General features: G+C 36.0%; 1 protein-coding gene across 1 annotated transcript; it reads right to left on the bottom strand.

Moving 5' to 3' along the window:
• Positions 1–15074: 15074 nt before the first annotated feature.
• Positions 15075–17931, bottom strand: LOC148843595 (protein SIEVE ELEMENT OCCLUSION B-like). Its single transcript, XM_088957435.1, has 7 exons — positions 17776–17931; positions 17551–17664; positions 17016–17446; positions 16688–16794; positions 16419–16540; positions 15841–16308; positions 15075–15707 (listed from the first exon to the last, which is right to left on the bottom strand). Exons 1-7 carry the CDS (start codon positions 17929–17931, stop codon positions 15075–15077), a joined length of 2031 nt encoding a protein of 676 aa, XP_088813561.1.
• Between the last annotated feature and the right edge of the window lie 511 nt (positions 17932–18442).

Raw genomic sequence — 18442 nt, 5'->3', positions numbered from 1 at the left:
TAAAATATTCCAATTCAATTTCAGTTTAATTTATAAATGTTATTCAATATCCAAATCCGATCCTGGTCTGATCGGAATCTAGGTGAAAAAATCTAATGCAAATCAAATATGTAGACTAATCAGAAAGCATATATGAAACTAGACCTAGATTTTTATTTTCTATTCTTTTTGTTTTTTATTTTAACTCTTTTTTTTCTTTTTTCGTAGAAAGGAAATTCATTAAAACCAAGAGAACCAAAGTACAACAACACAACCGCAGCACACCATTTGAAACAAGAAAACAGAAACCTAAAGACAAGAAGACTACTCAACGAGAGAAAGCAGAACAGAACAAACCATGACTAATGTACCCTTTTGATTTCTAACTGATCTGATCTGATCTGATCTTCTAAAGTGCAACACGTGGCAAATACAGACCTTGCATTCTTTTATAGGTCTTGTATCTTACAGAAATTTACAGGAGAATGCCTTGAATTCACATATGGACGGTTAAGATTGTCTTATCGGACTACAAATCATGCTTAAAATAAGAGTTTGTTTTAGACTGAACTCAGTTAAGTTACCAGTAAATCGCAACCCAAATCCGTGTCTGGATGAACTCAACTCCTAATCGAATTTTGATAAGAACTCAACTGTTTCCAAAAACAACTAGGATTAATCTTTACGTAACCTTCGTTCTATAAATACCACCCAACCCTATTCGCTTTTCTTCAATTTTCATTCGGTTTTCTTCTTTTCGGTCTTCAGTAGTCAGTTTCTCTTGACGACTTCCTTCCCTTTCCATCTTCTTCACTCTAATGGCTTCCAATGTGCAGTTCTCCTCCCTCTGTTTGCTTCTTCTGCTTTCATCTTTCTTTGTTTTACCAACCAGGGCAGATGATACTTCGACTGTTGTTCATCATGCCCAAGAAACACCAGTAGAGAAGATCAAGAACGCTCTCTCTGATTCAAATTACATCACCATGTCCATGACTCTTGAACTAGCTCTCAGAAAACTGATCCCAACTCATGAATTCTTCAACAACAAAGATTTCAAAAGTCTCACCATATTATGCCCTTCTGACAAAGCATTCATGTCCCCCAACTTCAAGTACGCAGGACCTCCATTGACCCTCCTCAGATACCACGTTGCACAGGCAAAGCTGGACAGGGAGGTTTTGGAGACATCTCAGCTGCACTGGTCCAAGGTCGAAACCCTTCTTCCTGGGCATCCCCTTGTGGTGACTTCGGTAAAGGGACAGGCTTCTATCAACGACGTCAAGATCACGCACTGGAATCTCCACTATGATGGGCATGTGATCGTTCATGGTGTCGAAGACTTCTTTGATCCTGGTTTCCAGACCATCTGGTTTCCACAGTACGATGGTGAAGTATTGGTCGCTAATGACAAATCGTATGCAATGGCTTTAAAGGAAGCTTTTGATCTTTTTCTTGAGCAGAAAAACGGTTCAGCCGTTATATTGGCTATTGTGCTTTCAGCTGCTGGGATCCTCGTGTTGTTCCTCTGTCAACTTCTTCTGCGACTATGTTGGCCTAGACATAAAGAGGACATGGATGGATATTTTCCTATTGAATCTATTTCTGTTGTGTAGGGTTCTATTGGACTTTATGCTTTTATTTTTTTTTTTAAATTAATTTCATTTGTAAGAATTGTATGATACGACTTTCACATATCATTGATGAATTAAGTTTTATTCATTTAATTGTCCTTGTACATTCATTTGCAATATCTGTAGTTTTTACTTTGTTGTTCTCCTAAAGGTCAAATGGCCGATAGCCCAGTCGAGAACCAACTCAATTTCAAGGTTGATGATCAGATTCGTTCAATGAAAACAACACGAAATAACCAGCTGGGTTGACGTCATCAGTTTAAGTTTCTAGTTTTCTACTTTCTCGAGAAATCAACTGTTAAAGAGAACTTTTATACTTCACGGAAAGAATGAAGGAAAGAAACACGGAGCTTTGCTAGATCTGATTTATGGAGTAGGAAGTTCAAATTCTATGTATTGCTATCTCAATGATCTTAAATTATTAGTGTCGCAGGACGCAGGAGATAGGAAGTCTGGTGGTAATGACCAGGTCTGTACATGGGTACAAGATAAAGCGTACCGAGCAATTTTATGAGCAACAGTTAATTAATAGACCAGGGTATTAGTGAACTGGGAGGGCACATTTTTAGAGTTCTAGTAATTATGCACGTGCATTGCAATTGAGATTTTTTTTTTTTATATTAATTACTTGAATTTTAGATATATTATAATTAAGATAAAAAATGAAAACTAATAAAAATAATAACATGATTGAGAATAAACTCAAATGCTTGTAGTAAATGTGCACGTGCATTTTATGTGGAAATTTAAATAATAATAATAATATTATTAATTTTTTATTTCATTTTTTCCATAAATAAAAATAAATTTAATTTTAACAAATGTTTTTATTTATTATGATGAATATATAACATTGTAAATGTTCTCAAATGCGATGAAAATTTGTAATTTTTCATTGTTTGTGTTTTATTATTATTTTTAAATATTTATTATTCAATTATGGCATGAGTTTCTTTGAAAAGTTGGATAATTGACCCACCATCTAGATAAGAAAATAACTTTATTTTCGGATTTTTTAAATTATATATCATCCATATCATATAAATAATTTTTACTTATCATACTTAATTTTTGTTTGACATAATTAATATATAACTTTTATATATTCTTTTGATTACTTGTACTTTTTTATTTTTTAAAGATTTATTATTTAACTATCATAATTTCGGTTAATGCATTTGATCCAAACCACTAACCCATATCCCAAAAAGGAAAATAATTTGATTTCCAGGTTGATATTAAATTTTATATTACATTTTCATCATTGATAATGAATGTATAATATTAGAGATATGCCCAATATTTATTTTTATGAATATTTAACATTAGGTATGTGCCCAATTTTTTCTATTTTTATTTTTGTTATTATTTATATTTTCTATTTTTAAAAATTTTATTATTTGACCATGACGTCATTTCATTTATAGGTTGATTTTAACTTTGGTATTCCATTTTCAACATTAATAAAATTACTTATTATATTTCATACATATTTTTTTAGTATAATGAATATTCAATATTAGATATATCCAATTCTTTTATTTTTGTATTATATATTTTATATATTTTATTTTTTTATTATTTAATTATGACATAATTTATTAACTCATTTGACCCATAATGGTTGAATTGTTTACCCACCACTGGGAGGGAAGAAAATTGTTTTCTTTTTAAATTATTTTTCATAGTATTAAAATTAATTTTGTGGATTTAATAAGAGAATATACCTTAATATGAGATTTAATGAGAGAGAATAGGAAAATAGTTTTATTTCTAATTGGCTTTAAATTTTACATTCATTTTCATCATTAATAAAACCATTTCTTATTTATCATACTTATTATTGTTTAATGTGTCAAATATATGATATTAAAAATATTTTCAATATTTTCAATTTCTATATTTTTCATTTTATCTATTTTTGAATTTTATTATTTAATTGTAACAACATGGATTGACCCATTTGACCCAAAATGATTTAATTTCTTACCAATGCCTAGATGAAAACACTATTTTTTTTCAAGTAGATTTTAAAAGTACTTTTTATGTTATTGGAATTATTAATTTATTATGTATGGATTTAATTAATATAATTTAATAATGAGAAGAAATAAAAATATCTTAAATATATGATTCAATGAAGGTGAATGAAAATTAATACCTTAAGTTGAATTTAATGAGAAGAAATTGAATGCATTGAATATCTTATAATTGTATCTTTTCAACTCATTTAATATTAATAATTGATTACCCTTTTGCCCTCATTTTTATCAATAAATTTGAATATAGAAAAGTAAATTTTGTCCTAAAAAATTCCACAGATATTACTAAGGATATTCATTCTTTTTAAAGTAGTATAGATTTATTAGAATAAGAGTGCTCCACCGAGGGGTCAAATGATCCTCCAACAAGAGAATGATCACTGAAGCAGCATCGCCTTCAAAGATTGCAGAAGAAATATCAGAAGAAAGGGAGAACTTTATGCTCTCAAGAAGAGCTGAAGCTTCACTAATCAGATTAGGCCATCATTGAAATTGTTCTAGTAAAAAGCATGGAACCATGCTCATTACGAATAATGATGCCAGGTGGGGATTGCCAATGCTTCACATGTGGGTATATCAATTCAGGATAGATACCCTTAACAGTCCATGGAAATGGCCTGGTACATTGACCACTGGGTTCAACATATATTGTATATGAAATTTCAGACCTTAGGGTGTGTTTTTTTCTGGATTTCGAGGATAAAGTTGGTCAATGGGATTTTGATTTCCATTGACCAAGAATCTCATGTTCAGTTTTCAGATTTATGTAGGGAACAGGGAATTAAAGTTTATTTTCCTGGGTATCACTTATTTTCCGGGTAAGTGATACCTATCTCCTAAGTGGATAAATAACTTTCCCATCTAGGGAAAAAAATTGCTAACACTTCAATGAGACAAAAATGTTTTTTTAATAATGGATTTTTATGGCTAAAATGATGGTTACCTTATTTACCTAGGAAATAAAAGAACATGGGTGTAATAAGTATTTACCAGAAAAAAACTTACCCAAGTAATTGCATTTATCTGAATAAATAACTTACCGAAAAGCAAACAGGGCATTAATGTTAAATCATTTATAATCATGTTGAGGTCAACAAGGTGATAGATGGCTTAGCAAATAAGTTAGTTTTGTGATCGTGTCTTTGATGAACTACCTATAGAGATTCAAAGAGATGATGGAACTGGTTTGCCTTTCCTTAGATGTAGATAAATTTTTATCCATGTTCTAAGAGACCATTGGACACAATTGAATTACATGAGCTAGTGGTCTTCTTGTATAGATTTTCTCCGGGGATAAGTTATATATACCAGGAGTAATTAAAGTTTGTGGGGTTAAAAGAAAAAAAAAAAAACTATTGTGAGGATCAGTTTGGTAATAATAGATATAGATAATCTAATAATTTAGTTTAATTTAGTATTTTTCTACTTGGTTCAAAAGAAAGAAAATTTATTATCAATCGTGATACAAGACCCACCATCCCATATAAGGAGCTAGGGAAGAATCTGGATAAAAGCTGCCTGACAACATTTATTGGATACATGACTAATATTTTGATCCCAATCCCCAGTGGAATACCCATTTCTTTCACTCAACGCAACATTTGCAAAGGAAGTATTTTTCCACGGAATGGCTGCATATTGAACATTTTACCGTCTCTGCTGCTGCCTGCTGGATTATTATTATTAGCTGATATTGGAACAATCAGACGAATGCAGTGTGCCTTGGTATGCTTGTCTTGTACGTATTCATTTAACATGTACAGTCAAGAAATTCCCCTGCGCTCAGGTTCTGGATCCCAGGCCACTTTTCAAAGTCCTCAATTAATAGGGATAATTAATGTCTTCTACTGCATCTTCACGTTCAGATCCGAAGACCCTCCAAACATTTCATAATTGCATCCTCAAGGTTTGCGACTGCGTTACAGTGTGCCATCTTGTAGTGGGAGGATTGTCTTCTCACTCCAAGCCCTGGCCTTGATAACTTTTCATCTCTAATGGAATTCAGTATCTTAATTTTGTAGTTTTAATTTTCTCTGGATCGCTTTGTTCCAAGGTAAAATGGTCTCCATCTGAACTTTGGTTTCTTTTGTAATAAACCTCATACCTTGGACAGATTTTCTTATCCAATCACGATCATGACCTCCATAGAAACAGACAATCTTTCCTGACTTAATTAATCTACGAAACAATTAATAAATTGTGTACTGTAGACCCACTTTAACAAAATTCAGTCCGTGTTAGAGAGTCCAGTTGTACCAAGAAATCAGTCCCCCAGCTCTCTCGCTCCCAAAGTTCTACTTCAGTTTTGATGCCGAAGGGGTACGCTTGAGCACCCCAAGTTTCCACAATTGGATCGAAGTGCATTGGTGTGGCTAATCACACCTTGTTTGTTTAAGACTACCAGTATGGACTTCCTACGGAAGTTCCATTTTTCCTTGATGTACCACATGAAGGCCCAATGTATGCATATATTATGATGGATTGGCCAGCCACAACCAAGGCATCTGAGAACCTACTTGATCGACACTTGTTTCTGGAGTTATTTTAATGGTCTGATCCACGATTGGTAGCCAAACTACTTCAAAGCTTTCTTTTCCCTCAACTTTGCTGTTATAAATCTTGGTGAGAGAAGGAAATTCTTCAACATTGACGAAAAGATCTGAGATGAAGAAGGCAATGGACTCGCCCTTGAGTCTGTCCAAGCTGACCTACACCACCAAAGCTATTGAGCGTGAGAACCATAATTTTTGTAGATGAAAAAACAGCTAAAAACTTAAAATTTTGAATTAGGAGGAAACAATTCTTATGAGTCAATCAAACCTTTTATTCCTTGTTATGACCAAGGATCCGCTTTTCTGTTTAGGAGAAAAGCTTTAAAATTAGTTCCATGTTGTTTTCATATTCGATTCAGAAGTTGTTCAAGGTTTCCACATACTCGGCGAAACCTACAAAAACACTTTTTGTTAAATTGCATTTCCAAGCATGGTCTTTACACTTTTCCAAATTAAAAAACATTTAGTTCGATTACATGTCAATGGATGAAGTCTCAGAGAGAGAGAGAGAGAGAGAGTATAGGTCTCTTCGTTGCATTTTTATTAGATACAATTCATCTCATAAAGGGTACAAGTGCTATAATCCAGTAACTTCACAAGAAATTATTTTTAGACATGTGGTTTTTGATGAGAAACAGTTTCTTGGGATCACTCAAGATAGTCTTTCCTCTGGACCTCTAGATTCAGTGCTAGTCACTCTACTTCCTGTCCCCTCAGTTGATGGCATGTAGGAGAGTTCTATTTCTCCTCATGATACTACTTCCAGTCAGCAAAGTATGGCTCCAGGTTCCTCTTTCATTTATTGTTCTACTAATGGCTCATCGTCTCATAATGGCACCCAGATAGAACCATCACATCAGAGAACACAATTCCTTCAAGATATTCTTCACACCACACTTGTTCTTCCTCCTCCAACCGCACAAACTCACTCGATGATCACTCGTTCCATATCTGCCCACCCTGCTCAGACTGCTACAAGGTATCCTCTACTTGAAGGACTTCTAGCAGATAGTGGGGTGTATGATGTAGAACTATCTTCCTATGCTTAGGCGTCCAAGTCTCCAAAATGACACATGGCAACTTGTTTCCTATGATCCCACTTTGAATGTTGTTGGCTCTAAGTGGGCTTATAAAATCAAGAGAAAACCTAATATCTCTGTAGAAAGGTATAAATCTAGATTAGTTCCTTAAGGTTTCTCTTAGGTTCATGGTGTTGACTTTATTGATACTTTTAGTCTTGTGGTTAAGCCAACCACTATCCGTGTAGTCTTATATCTAGCCATGTCACACGGATGAGACATCAAACAGTTGGATGTTCACAGTTCTTTTTTGAATGGTTTTATTCATGAAAAATATATATATGAGACAATCTCATGGTTTTGAGGATTAGACTCGTCCAGTTGTCTGAAACCAATGAGGTTAAGACTTGTTTAGAGAACAAAAGGATACCAGAGATTAAAAGAAGAGAAGAGAAGAGAAGAGAAGAGAAGAGGAGGAAGAGAAAATAGAAGAGAAAGAGGGGTTTGGTCTGCTTAGTCTGCTGCCACAAGTGATATTTAAAATTAGGTCTACAACAATAAGTGGTACAATGACAGGAATGCCCCTGTCACTAGAAACAACAAAAAAAGAATTCTAACAATACTCTAAGAGTACTATAAACAAAGGAAAAACATATGAACAAGTGGGGACCACAAGCTGGTCAACCATTTTCTCTACACTCCCCCTCAAGTTGGGAAAATATATTGATCATTCCCAACTTTCTTAAATCTGACTCAAGCTTGATTTTGTTGACTGCCTTGGTGAAGACATCGATAGGCTACGTATTAGTGGCAACATGAGGAAGTCACACTTCTTGAGTTGTGAGCAATGTTAATGACCGCCTGGTTATCACAATACAACATCAAGGGTCTTTCAAACTCAATTTCCAATTTTGTAAGGAGAGACTTCTGTCATAATATTTTTGTAACACCATTAGCCATAGGCCTGTATTCAGCTTCAACACTAGACCGAGCAATAATATTTTGTTTCTTGCTCCTCCATGAAACTAAAATTCCCCAACAAAGGCACAATACCTTGAGGTAGATCTCCTATCATCAATAAAACCTACCCAATCTACATCAGTGTATACTTCAATCTTCATATGGCCATTATTTTTAAAAAGTATAGCTCAACATGTACACCTCTTGAAGTAGGTTAAAATTCTCTCAACAGCAAGGAGTTGTGAGTCTTGGGAGAGTGCATGTACTGACTAATAACATTGAAATCATAAGAAATGTCAGGGCAAGTCAGACATATGTAGAGAAGTCTTCCTACAAGTCATTGATACATACCTTTATCTTCTAAAGGCTCACCATCTTTTTCATTAATCTTATGATTTTGCTCAATGGGAGTATCAGTATGCTTAGCTCCTAACTTTCTTGTCTTTTCTAAGAGATTAAGAACATACTTCCATTGGGAAACAAAGATTCTATGTTTGGACATTGCCACTTCAATCCCAAGGAAATACCTCAACTCACTCAGGTCCTTCACTTCAAATTCTTGATTAAGTAGTTGCTTAAGAGAGTTAATCTCATCAAAATTACTTTTTGTCACAACAATGGCATCCAACATACACAACTAGGAGAGTCAAAGTAGATTCTTTCTTCTTAATGAACAGAGTGTGGTCAGATTTGGATTGAACATAGCCAAATCTTTCCAAAGCAAGTCAGATTCTATCAAACAATGCCCTTAGAGATTGTTTTAGACCATACAAAGCTTTCTTCAACTTATAAGCTTTCTTACATGTCTTTGCATCATAAAAATTAGGAGGTAACTCCATATACACCTCCTCCTACAAGTCACCATTTAGAAATTCATTCTTAACATCCACCTGAAATATAGGCCAAGAGAAGTTAGCAGCAAGAGACAGTAAAACCCTGATGGTATTCATTTTTGCAATTGGTGCAATGGTCTCCAAGTAATCAATGCCATAAGTTATAATGTATCCCTTAGCCACCAGTCTAGCTTTATATCTTTCAATTATACCATTAGCATTATACTTCACTATGAATATCCACCTACACCCAACATGCTTCTTCTCTCTTGGTTGATCAACCGGTTCCCAAGTATCATTCTTTACAAGGGCATCCATCTCAACCTTCATTGCTCCCTTCCACTTAGGGACAACAAGGGCCTCTTGAATTGTTGTAGGAATGGAAATGGCAACAATGGAAGCTAAAAATGACTTATATGATGATGAAATGTGACCATAAGAAAGGAAATGAGAGATACAATGGGCAAAGGATGAGGTACACTGACGCTTCACTTTATGTACCGCAATCGAGAGGTCAAGGCCATTTGAGGATGGCTGAGGCACAGTAGTAGAAGAGGGTATGTCATCAGTAGTAGGAGTGGGTAAGGAGGAGGCAATACTTGAATCAGGTGTCATAGAAGAGATAGGAACTGGCCTGGATGGATCTTTATTAGAACCAATTGGCCGCCACCATCTTCTATGGAACACCCTCAATTCTTTACACTTTTGACAACTCCCCTCAATACACTCCCATCCACTTGTAGGAATAGGCAAAGGAACATCTTGAGCAAACACACTCTACTCACCACTCTCCCCATGAGGTAAAACCATAGGGTAATAGGGGACATTTTCAATGAAAGTGACATCCATAGATACAAATATGGTGTCATAACAATAATACCCCTTTTGATTTTGTGCATACACTAGGAAAATACATTTAGTAGCCTTAGGATCAAATTTTGAACAGGCATGCCCAAGGATTTGGACAAAACAAGTACAACCAAAGGTTTTGGGAAGAATAAAAAACTACTTCTTATCAGGATACAACTAATTAAAAGGAACTTTCTTGTCCAAGATTCGAGAAGGAATGCTATTAATGAGATAAACAATAATAATAATGGAATCCCCCAAAAAATGGCTAGGAACATTAGTATTCAGCATGATGCTTCTTGCAACTTCAAAGATGTTCCTATTTTCTCTCTCAGCTACACCATTAAGTTGAGGTGTATGAGAACAAATGCTCTGATGAATTACTCCATGTTCAAGGAGATAAGAAGATAAGGGTTTTGCAAAATATTTTTTGGCATTATTAGATATGAGATTTTTATTTTAACCTCAAAATGAGTCAGGATCATTTGATGAAAATTGTAGGTCAAAGTGGGAACCTCATCCCGAGAGTGTATGAGGTAAACCCATGAAAACTGAGAGTGGTCATCAACGAACAATAGAAAGTATTTGTACCCACTCATAGTAGGAATATGATATGACCGCCAAATATCAATATGCACAATTTCAAAAGGAAAATAACTTTTTTTATTAGTTTGTGAATAAATTGATCTACAATGCTTTTCCAACACATAACTCTCACACTTCAAGCTGAACACTTGGATTGACTCAAACAAATTAGGAAAAAGACTCATTGTAGACCCAAAAGATAGATGACCCAATCGATAATGCCAAAGCATAATCTGACTTACAAACCGTGACACAAAAGACTTCCCATCTTCTTTACTCTTCCCAGGTGGATGTTCAAGGAAGTAGATACCATTCATCTCACGACTAGTTCCTTGTAGCCCGATCTTGGAAAACACATTGACCTAGGAAAATGGTCATTTAACAGTTTTGGTGTTTAGTGGTACTACTGATAGAAAGCATATAAGTACTTAGCTTAGGAACATGCAGAACTGAGGATAAGAAAATAGCACCAGAGACATTGATTTCTCCCTTACTTGAAAAATAGGGACAAGAGATCCATAAGCAATAGGCACTTTATCTCTACTAGAGGACATGCAATAGGTGTGAATTAATGAAGATAAACTGGTCATATGATCAAATGCACTTGAATCAATAATGAAAAAATGGCTAGTGTTACCTGGGTAGAGCATGATAGGTAGTGGCCCTTGTACCTGATTGAGCAAAAGCAAAAGTTGGAGTAGAACGAGACTGTCCAGAGAAGCCAACTTCACTCTCCAACTGAGATAAAACAACCCTAACAACAGCAAATGCATCAAGAGAATTGGGATCTAGTGTTGGGAGTGGATGGAGCTCCTATGGTTACAATTGTGGATGAAACTCCTATAGTTATAGCTGCATTAGCATTTCTCTTCTTGTTCCTAGTCTTTCTGGAATTAGCCGAGGCTAAAACTTCAAACAAGTGTCCTTAGTATGTTTTGGTTTACAGTAGTCACAAAACACATCCCTCTTTCCATCCTTTTTACATTCGTCTCCTTATCACCTTCAGTCTTCGGTTTTATACTTGCTAAAGCTGATTTCATAGATGGAATTTGTAACATAACTTTCCTTCTACTTTCCTCACCATGTATCAGAGAGTAGGCTTGAGATAAAGAGAAAATATTTCTAGTGAGAAGCTGTTGTCTTATAATGTCATAGTCAAAGTTTATCATAGTCAGGAATTCAAACACTTTATTTTGACTCTCCCACTCAATAGTCTCAAGATGATCAATCTCATACTACAATGATTTCAAGGTGGAGAAATAGACTGACATAGGTTTCTCCCCCTGTTTAAGATTATTAACCTCAATTTTTAGTTAATAGGCTCTAGCAACATTAAGGGGCTGAGAATAGGTTTCTTTCATATTGTTCCAAATCTCCTAACCTGTGTTTGCCCAAAGAAAGTTTCCAATGATATAAGGCTGCATGGAGTTGCATAACCAAGTTATAACCAAATAATTTTTTGAACCCATTTAGCGAGGGAAGGGTCCTCCTATGCTGGTTTCTTTGTGTCTCCCATCACATACCCCAACTTTCCCCTCCCTCCAATGGCCATCATGGATGATTGGGCCCATTCCAAATAGTTTGTTCGATCAAAATTGACTGTAGTAATCTGAAATGAACTGTTGTCAATAAAGTTTCCTGCTCCTACAAGTCCTACATTTGGTTTGTTCTCATTCCCGATCATTTGCATGCTGAAATGGACAAAGAATAATCACTGAATGGAGAGTACAAGACTGTCCAAACTCCTTTTTCAAACAAAAATTCCAAGTACTGTCCAAACAACACCCAAAGTAAATAAAAAACTTCAGAGGCCTTTTTATGAACACAAGGTGGGAAGTAGAGGAGACCAACACTGTAAAAAATAATACAACCCGGAAGAACATTCCATAAAGAATCCTTAAAATAGTCCATGAGAACAACCGAACAACTGTACTGATTCCAGAGAAATTTCAAACAGTCAAAAAAAAAAGAAAAAGAAAAACAACCCAAAAATTATTGGGCGCCACTCTCAATCTCTGATTTAAGCTCTAAATCAGAAATCAGCTTATTTTCTCCGATTCTTCCTGGTCACCGGATAACTCTCCAAGTAATTTGAACGTTGGGCACCTTCTTCAATTTCCAATAACCTCCAAGAACCAAGCGAATCAATCTGAAACTTCCATCCCTAGAACTACTCTCATGTAGTCAGCTGGATAGCACCTACATGAGAGCCCAAGGCAAGTTTAGGTCTACTTTGATACCAAGTTGTCTCAAACCATGGAGGTTCAGACCTATTTAGAAAATGAAAGGAAACCAGAGATGAAGAGAAGAGAAGAGAAGAGGAGGAAGAGAGAATAGAAAAGAAAAAGGGGTTCAGCCTACTTAGTCTACCGCCCCAAGTGATATTAAAAATTAGGTCTACAATAATAAGTGGTACAATGATAGGGGTGCCCCTATCACTAGAAACAATAGAAAAAAAATATTCTAATAGCACTATAAACAAAGGAAGAACATATGAACAAGTGGGGACCACAAGCTGGTCAATCATTTTCTCTACACGGATTATGTTTGAAAGTTAAATAAAGCCCTTTGTGATCTTCGTTAGGCCCATCGTTCTTGGTTCTCTCGGCTCTGTAGCCAGTTACATGATCTCGGTTTCAGAAGCTCTTAGTGTGATCATTCTCTTTTCATCTATCACAAAGCTAATACTTCTCTCTATATTTTAGTATACGTTGATTATATTATTGTTACTGGGATTTCTGTTTCTCATGTTTCTCAAGTTATTATGGACTTGTCTCGTAGTTTCTCTCTTAAGGATCTTGGATTTCTTCACTATTTTCTTGGCAAAGAGGCCCATCGAGACAAGAATGGATTGTTTCTCTCTCAACGATGCTATAATCTTGATCTTCTATAGAAGACCAATCTTGTAGCTTCCAAACCTTTGACCACACCTATGGCACCTACGTCCAGGTTGTCAAAATTTTAGGGTGAGCCTCTGTCTGACCCTACTTAATATTGTAGTATTGTTGGTGCCTTGCAATATGTCACCCTTACATGGCTAGATGTGGCAATTGTTGTGAATAAGGCGTGATAGTTTCTTCAAACTTCCATTGGTGATCATTGGACGGTTATGAAGTGTACTTTGAGTTATCTCAAAGGTACAACTGACTTTGGGCACTTATTTATTGCTAATTCTCTTGGATCATTAGTCGCATTTTCAGATGCTGATTGGGCCGGCTGCCTTGATGACCACCATTCTACCGGCGGCTATGGTGTTTTTCTTGGTTCTCATTTGATCTCTTGGAGCACTAAGAAACAACCCACCATTGCCTATTCCATCACTGAAGCTGAGTTTTGTTCCTTATCTAATACCACAACTGAAGTGTTATTGCTTCAATCTCTCCTACAAGATTTGGGTGTTCATCAGTCCTCTGCGCCTGTTCTATTTTGTGATAACATTGGTGCTACAAATCCGGTTGCGCAAATGGGTTCTCATGCATGTACGAAGCACAATGAAGTGGATTTTCATTTTCTGCATGATTATATTTTTCGCAAAAATATGGTGGTCCGATATATCCCTACTGATGATCAATTGGCTGATGTGTCTACCAAACCTCTTTCCCCAGTTCGATTTGACTTTCTATATTCCAAGTTCATGTGCTTCCAGCCCAGTTTCGCTTGAGGGGGTGTATTAAAGAAAGCTATGGACTGGCTAATATAACAAAGGAAAGTTCTAAAATTGGTAACTCTACAATAATGCAAGTTTCTAGTAGAAAGGAAAGAGATGTAGATGGTAATTATACAAAAGTTCAAGTTACCAATGGAGGTTCTCACTTAAGTTTAGAAATAGCTGAAATAGTAAGAAAATCATCTAAGAAACATTTTTCTTCCTTTCCCTTATTATGTCATTCCTTTGTGTATATATTGTACCCTAATCTCCTTAGTCGACATATACAAGAAATACAAGAAATACAAGTTCCTTGCATTGTTGAGAATTGTTCTTTGTTCTTTCTTTAACTTTATGAGATGGGTTTCGGTGGTTTGCTGGTTGTGTCGGGTGGTTTTGTGGTTGTTGTATTTATTTCTGGATCTTTCTCTGGTGCTGGAGGACTCTTGAGAGATGCAGATGTCAAAGGAAAACATCAAGAACATCTTAAAAATGAATGTCAAATCCAATTTCAACATTCCTACAGGGAATCGATCGAACAGTGGTGCGGACTTTTTAGCTCTCATAAGGCAATAGTTGAACAAGATAGACTTAAAGACTTATAATTCTGCATACGAACGAATTATGTCCATTATTATGGGATCGAGGATCAGTATGGTAGCTAGTAGTAGATATAGACAATCTAATCCTTTAAATTAGTTTAATTGAATATACTATCTACGTACTTGGTTCAATTCAAAACAAAGAAATTTCATTAATTTATTATCAATCCCAATACATGCTGGATTTAATTTATTCAAAGGAAATTAAGACTACCCCACCATCCCACATATGGATAGGGAAGAGCCTGCATATCTAACACACAACATTTTATTGGATATTCCAAAGCATCTAAGGAAAAGCACACTAACAACATTTTTATTGGACAATTGACTGGTATTTTGATCCCAATCCCAGGTAAATTAACACTCGTATCTTTCACTCAGTGCAACATTTGTAGAGCAAGTACTTCTCCATGGAACGGCCGCACTCTGAACACTTTACCGTCTCTGGAATGTTATTAACTGCGCCTATTGGATCAATCAGACGAATACAGTGTGACCTGCAGGTATGGCTGCGTCGTACATATTCATTTAACGCAGTCAAGAAATCCTCATGCCCTCGGATGAGTCCGGAAACCCATTTTTCAAAGTCCTTAATTAATAGGGATAATTGTTTTCCACTGAATCTCACAGCATTAAGATCCGAAGACCCTCCCAACATCAAAGCCCATCCATCCTCATTGTCATCATAACTTGATATGATCATCAATTCTTTCACGATTGCATCTTCAAGGTATGCGTTACAGTGTGCCATCTTGGAGTAGGAGATGCTTTCAATACGATGCCAAAATGAACGGATTGTCTTCTCATCCCAAACCCTTGATAACTTTTCATTTCTAATGCAATTCAGTATCTTTTCCAATCGTTCTTTGCGCCGATTTGTTCCAACGTAAATGGTTTCCATTTGAACTTTGGTCTCTTTGGTAAAAAAACTCATAGCTTTGCCAAATCGTCTTATCCAATCAAGATCATGACCTCCATAGAAACAGACAATCTTCTCGTCCTTAATCTGCGAAGCAATTAATAAATTGTGAGTGTAGACCAACTTTATTGAATGATTGCATTCAAAAACTTGCGACGTAAAATTTATAAAGAACAGAAAAGAGGCAAAAATCAGTCCGTGTTTGAGAGTGCAGTTGTACCCATGTTGGTAGATCAGGTGCAAATCCCTTCACCAAGAAATCAACCCCTCCGCTCTCTCGCTTCCAAAGTTCTACTTCAGTCTTTTCGTAAAAGGGGTACGCTTGAGCACCCCAAATTTTCACCATTGGAAGTGCATTGGTGTGGCTAATCACACCTTGTTTGTTTAAGACTACCAGTATGGGCTTCCTATGGAAGTTCCATTTTGACTTGATGTGCCATACAAAGCACTTATGAATGCATGAAGGGTTGGGAAGGCAAAACCATGGCATCTGAACAGCTACTTGAACAGCACTTTGTTCTGGAGTTTTAATGGCCTGATCCACGATTGGTAGCCAAACTACTTCAAAGCTTTCTTTTCGATTAATTATGTTATAAGCCTCGGCGAGAGCTGAAAATTCTTCAGCATTGACCATAAGATCTGAGATGAAGAAGGCAATGGACTTGCCCTTGAGTTTGTCCAAGCTGACCTGCACCACCAAAGTCATTGAGCGTGAGAACCATAATTTTGAAGATGAAAAAAAAAGCTAAAAGCCTAAAATTGAATTTGGAGGAAACAGTTCTGGTGAGTCGATCAAACCTTTTCCATGACAGAACGTTGATAAAGGATCAGCTCTTCTGTTGAGAAAAGCTTTTTAATTAGTTTTAAATTGTCTTCATATTGGGTTTGGAATTTCAAGGTTTCCTCATACCCTGCGAAATCTGCAAAGCACTTTTTATGTTAAACTGCATTTCCAAGCATGTTTTTTACATTTCTCCAAACTTAAAAACTTTTATTAGATTACAAGACATCAAATGGATGGAGTTCCAGAGAGGGAGAGAGAGATCCTTGTTAGATTAGTGTCTAACCTTTCTCTGTAATGTATGATTCACATAGAAATTTATGAACTGGAGACGCCAAGTTGTAGATTCTTGTGAGTTCATCATGGATATCATCAGTGGCTGACATTGTGTACCTAAAACATTGCAGGGAAGGAAGTTAAAAGAGAAAAAAAAAAACGTTTTCAAAACCATTTTGTTCAAGTGAAATAAATTATGACCGTATACTCATAGATCATATATATCTTAAATTAACATATGTTAAGACTTTCAAAAATATAACATCTTATTGTATATCTTCTCTCGGAAAAAAAAAACAAAAAGAAATTAAGGAAACAAAACATAAGTCAAGACTTACTCTGCACCCATTTTCACTAACACCATATTCGAACGTATGCAGGTATATAGGCTTCGGATGATGTAGTATACAGCTATTTGAAGGCTCAGTTTGACCGAACGATCTGTCTGAGTTTTGTAGAGTTTAAGCCCCATAAAGTTATTGGCCATAGCATGCACTCGACGGAGCAGATTGGAGATAAGCTCGAAACGAGAGTTTAGGGAACGAGAATTAGTTTGGAGCAAGGAAGGAAAATGCTTGAGCATTCTAACTGATGTGAACAAAGGGTTATCCGAAAGGGGTTGTGCAGTGAGCCAGAACTCACCATAGTTCATGGCAAATGCACTCATAACCAGTACAACTTTAGCTTCCCATGAGTACATCTTTAGAGTATCAAACAAGGCCAACGTAGCTTCATCGGGTTTCATACCACACGCAGCTTTACACGTTATCTGTCCAATTGTGAAAGAATTCAGTTTATGGAATTAGAGCAGTGAAAAAAGGGTATATATATACATGCTAATGATTTCTAGAGTAAGTACTCTATAGGTGATACCTCCCAACTTAGCGAGTGAATGGTGCCACGAATACTGTCCTGCAATTCAAGCCTCTCAACTGAGGTAACGATTCTTTTGTCATTCAATCCTTGAAGACCACTTTGCTCTAATCCCTAAAATGACAAAATCACATTCTTACATTTTGTTATATTCGTAATCACACTCTCTCTCTCTCTCATACATACACACGCACACAGAGACATACCGAGGGAGAGGAAACGCACCATTCCGGAACTGAAAGGGATTAGCTTGAAGATTTGGTTGATGACATCCATTAAAGGATTGAACTCGAAGTCTTGGTTCTTCGGTCCATGCTGGATTTGTTGAATGATGGCTTCCTCCTCAGAGGTAAGGGAGTAAAATGAACCAAACATGCTCATCTTAACCAAGCTAATATGCCTAAGACAACACACTCTGTTCACTTGCTAGATAATTAGATCGACTGTGAAGTAGAAGCAGTGTTGGGTGTTTGATTTATAGGCAAAAAATCGAGGCCATTCTATCGAAAGTCAAGTGTTCAGACTTCCAAGTTGCTTATTGCTTTCACTGTTCTTTTTAGCGCCGTTGTGGGTTCCAGAATCCAGACTGTTGCATATTATTTCAAATTAGGAGAACGCAGATCTTAATTAAAATAATACAAAATACAAGGTTTTACACTCTACATTATTGTATTTGTACTCCTTCCAAACTGAGCATTAGGTAAATTATAAGAAACTCACTTGTTTGGGTGTTGCTTTGCATTTTCAAGCGGAAAGCCCCAGACAAAATATCCTAAGTCTGTGTTTGTAAGGTAAAAATGAATCAAAGTTTACACCCAAATCTTTGCATTGCAACCAAATACAACCTAAGAAAAAACATTGGGGTTGCTGCTAGGGGTGGCCACGAGCCGAA

Source organism: Nelumbo lutea, chromosome 8 (genome assembly GCF_056320005.1).
Source record: "Nelumbo lutea isolate HS-2025 chromosome 8, American lotus-T2T, whole genome shotgun sequence".
NCBI classification, from domain to species: Eukaryota; Viridiplantae; Streptophyta; class Magnoliopsida; order Proteales; family Nelumbonaceae; genus Nelumbo; species Nelumbo lutea.
The sequence above is the reverse complement of the archived record's forward strand: the minus strand, read 5'-3'. Positions and strand labels throughout refer to the sequence as shown.

Coding starts and splice junctions, on each gene's coding strand:
- LOC148843595 (XM_088957435.1), bottom strand. CDS start 17,931: ATGAGCATGTTTGGTTCATTTTACTCCCTTACCTCTGAGGAGGAAGCC. Junction 16,795..17,015: donor TTAGTGAAAATGGGTGCAGA/GTAAGTCTTGAC, acceptor GCAATGTTTTAG/GTACACAATGTCAGCCACTG. Junction 15,708..15,840: donor CACCTGATCTACCAACATGG/GTACAACTGCAC, acceptor ATTGCTTCGCAG/ATTAAGGACGAGAAGATTGT.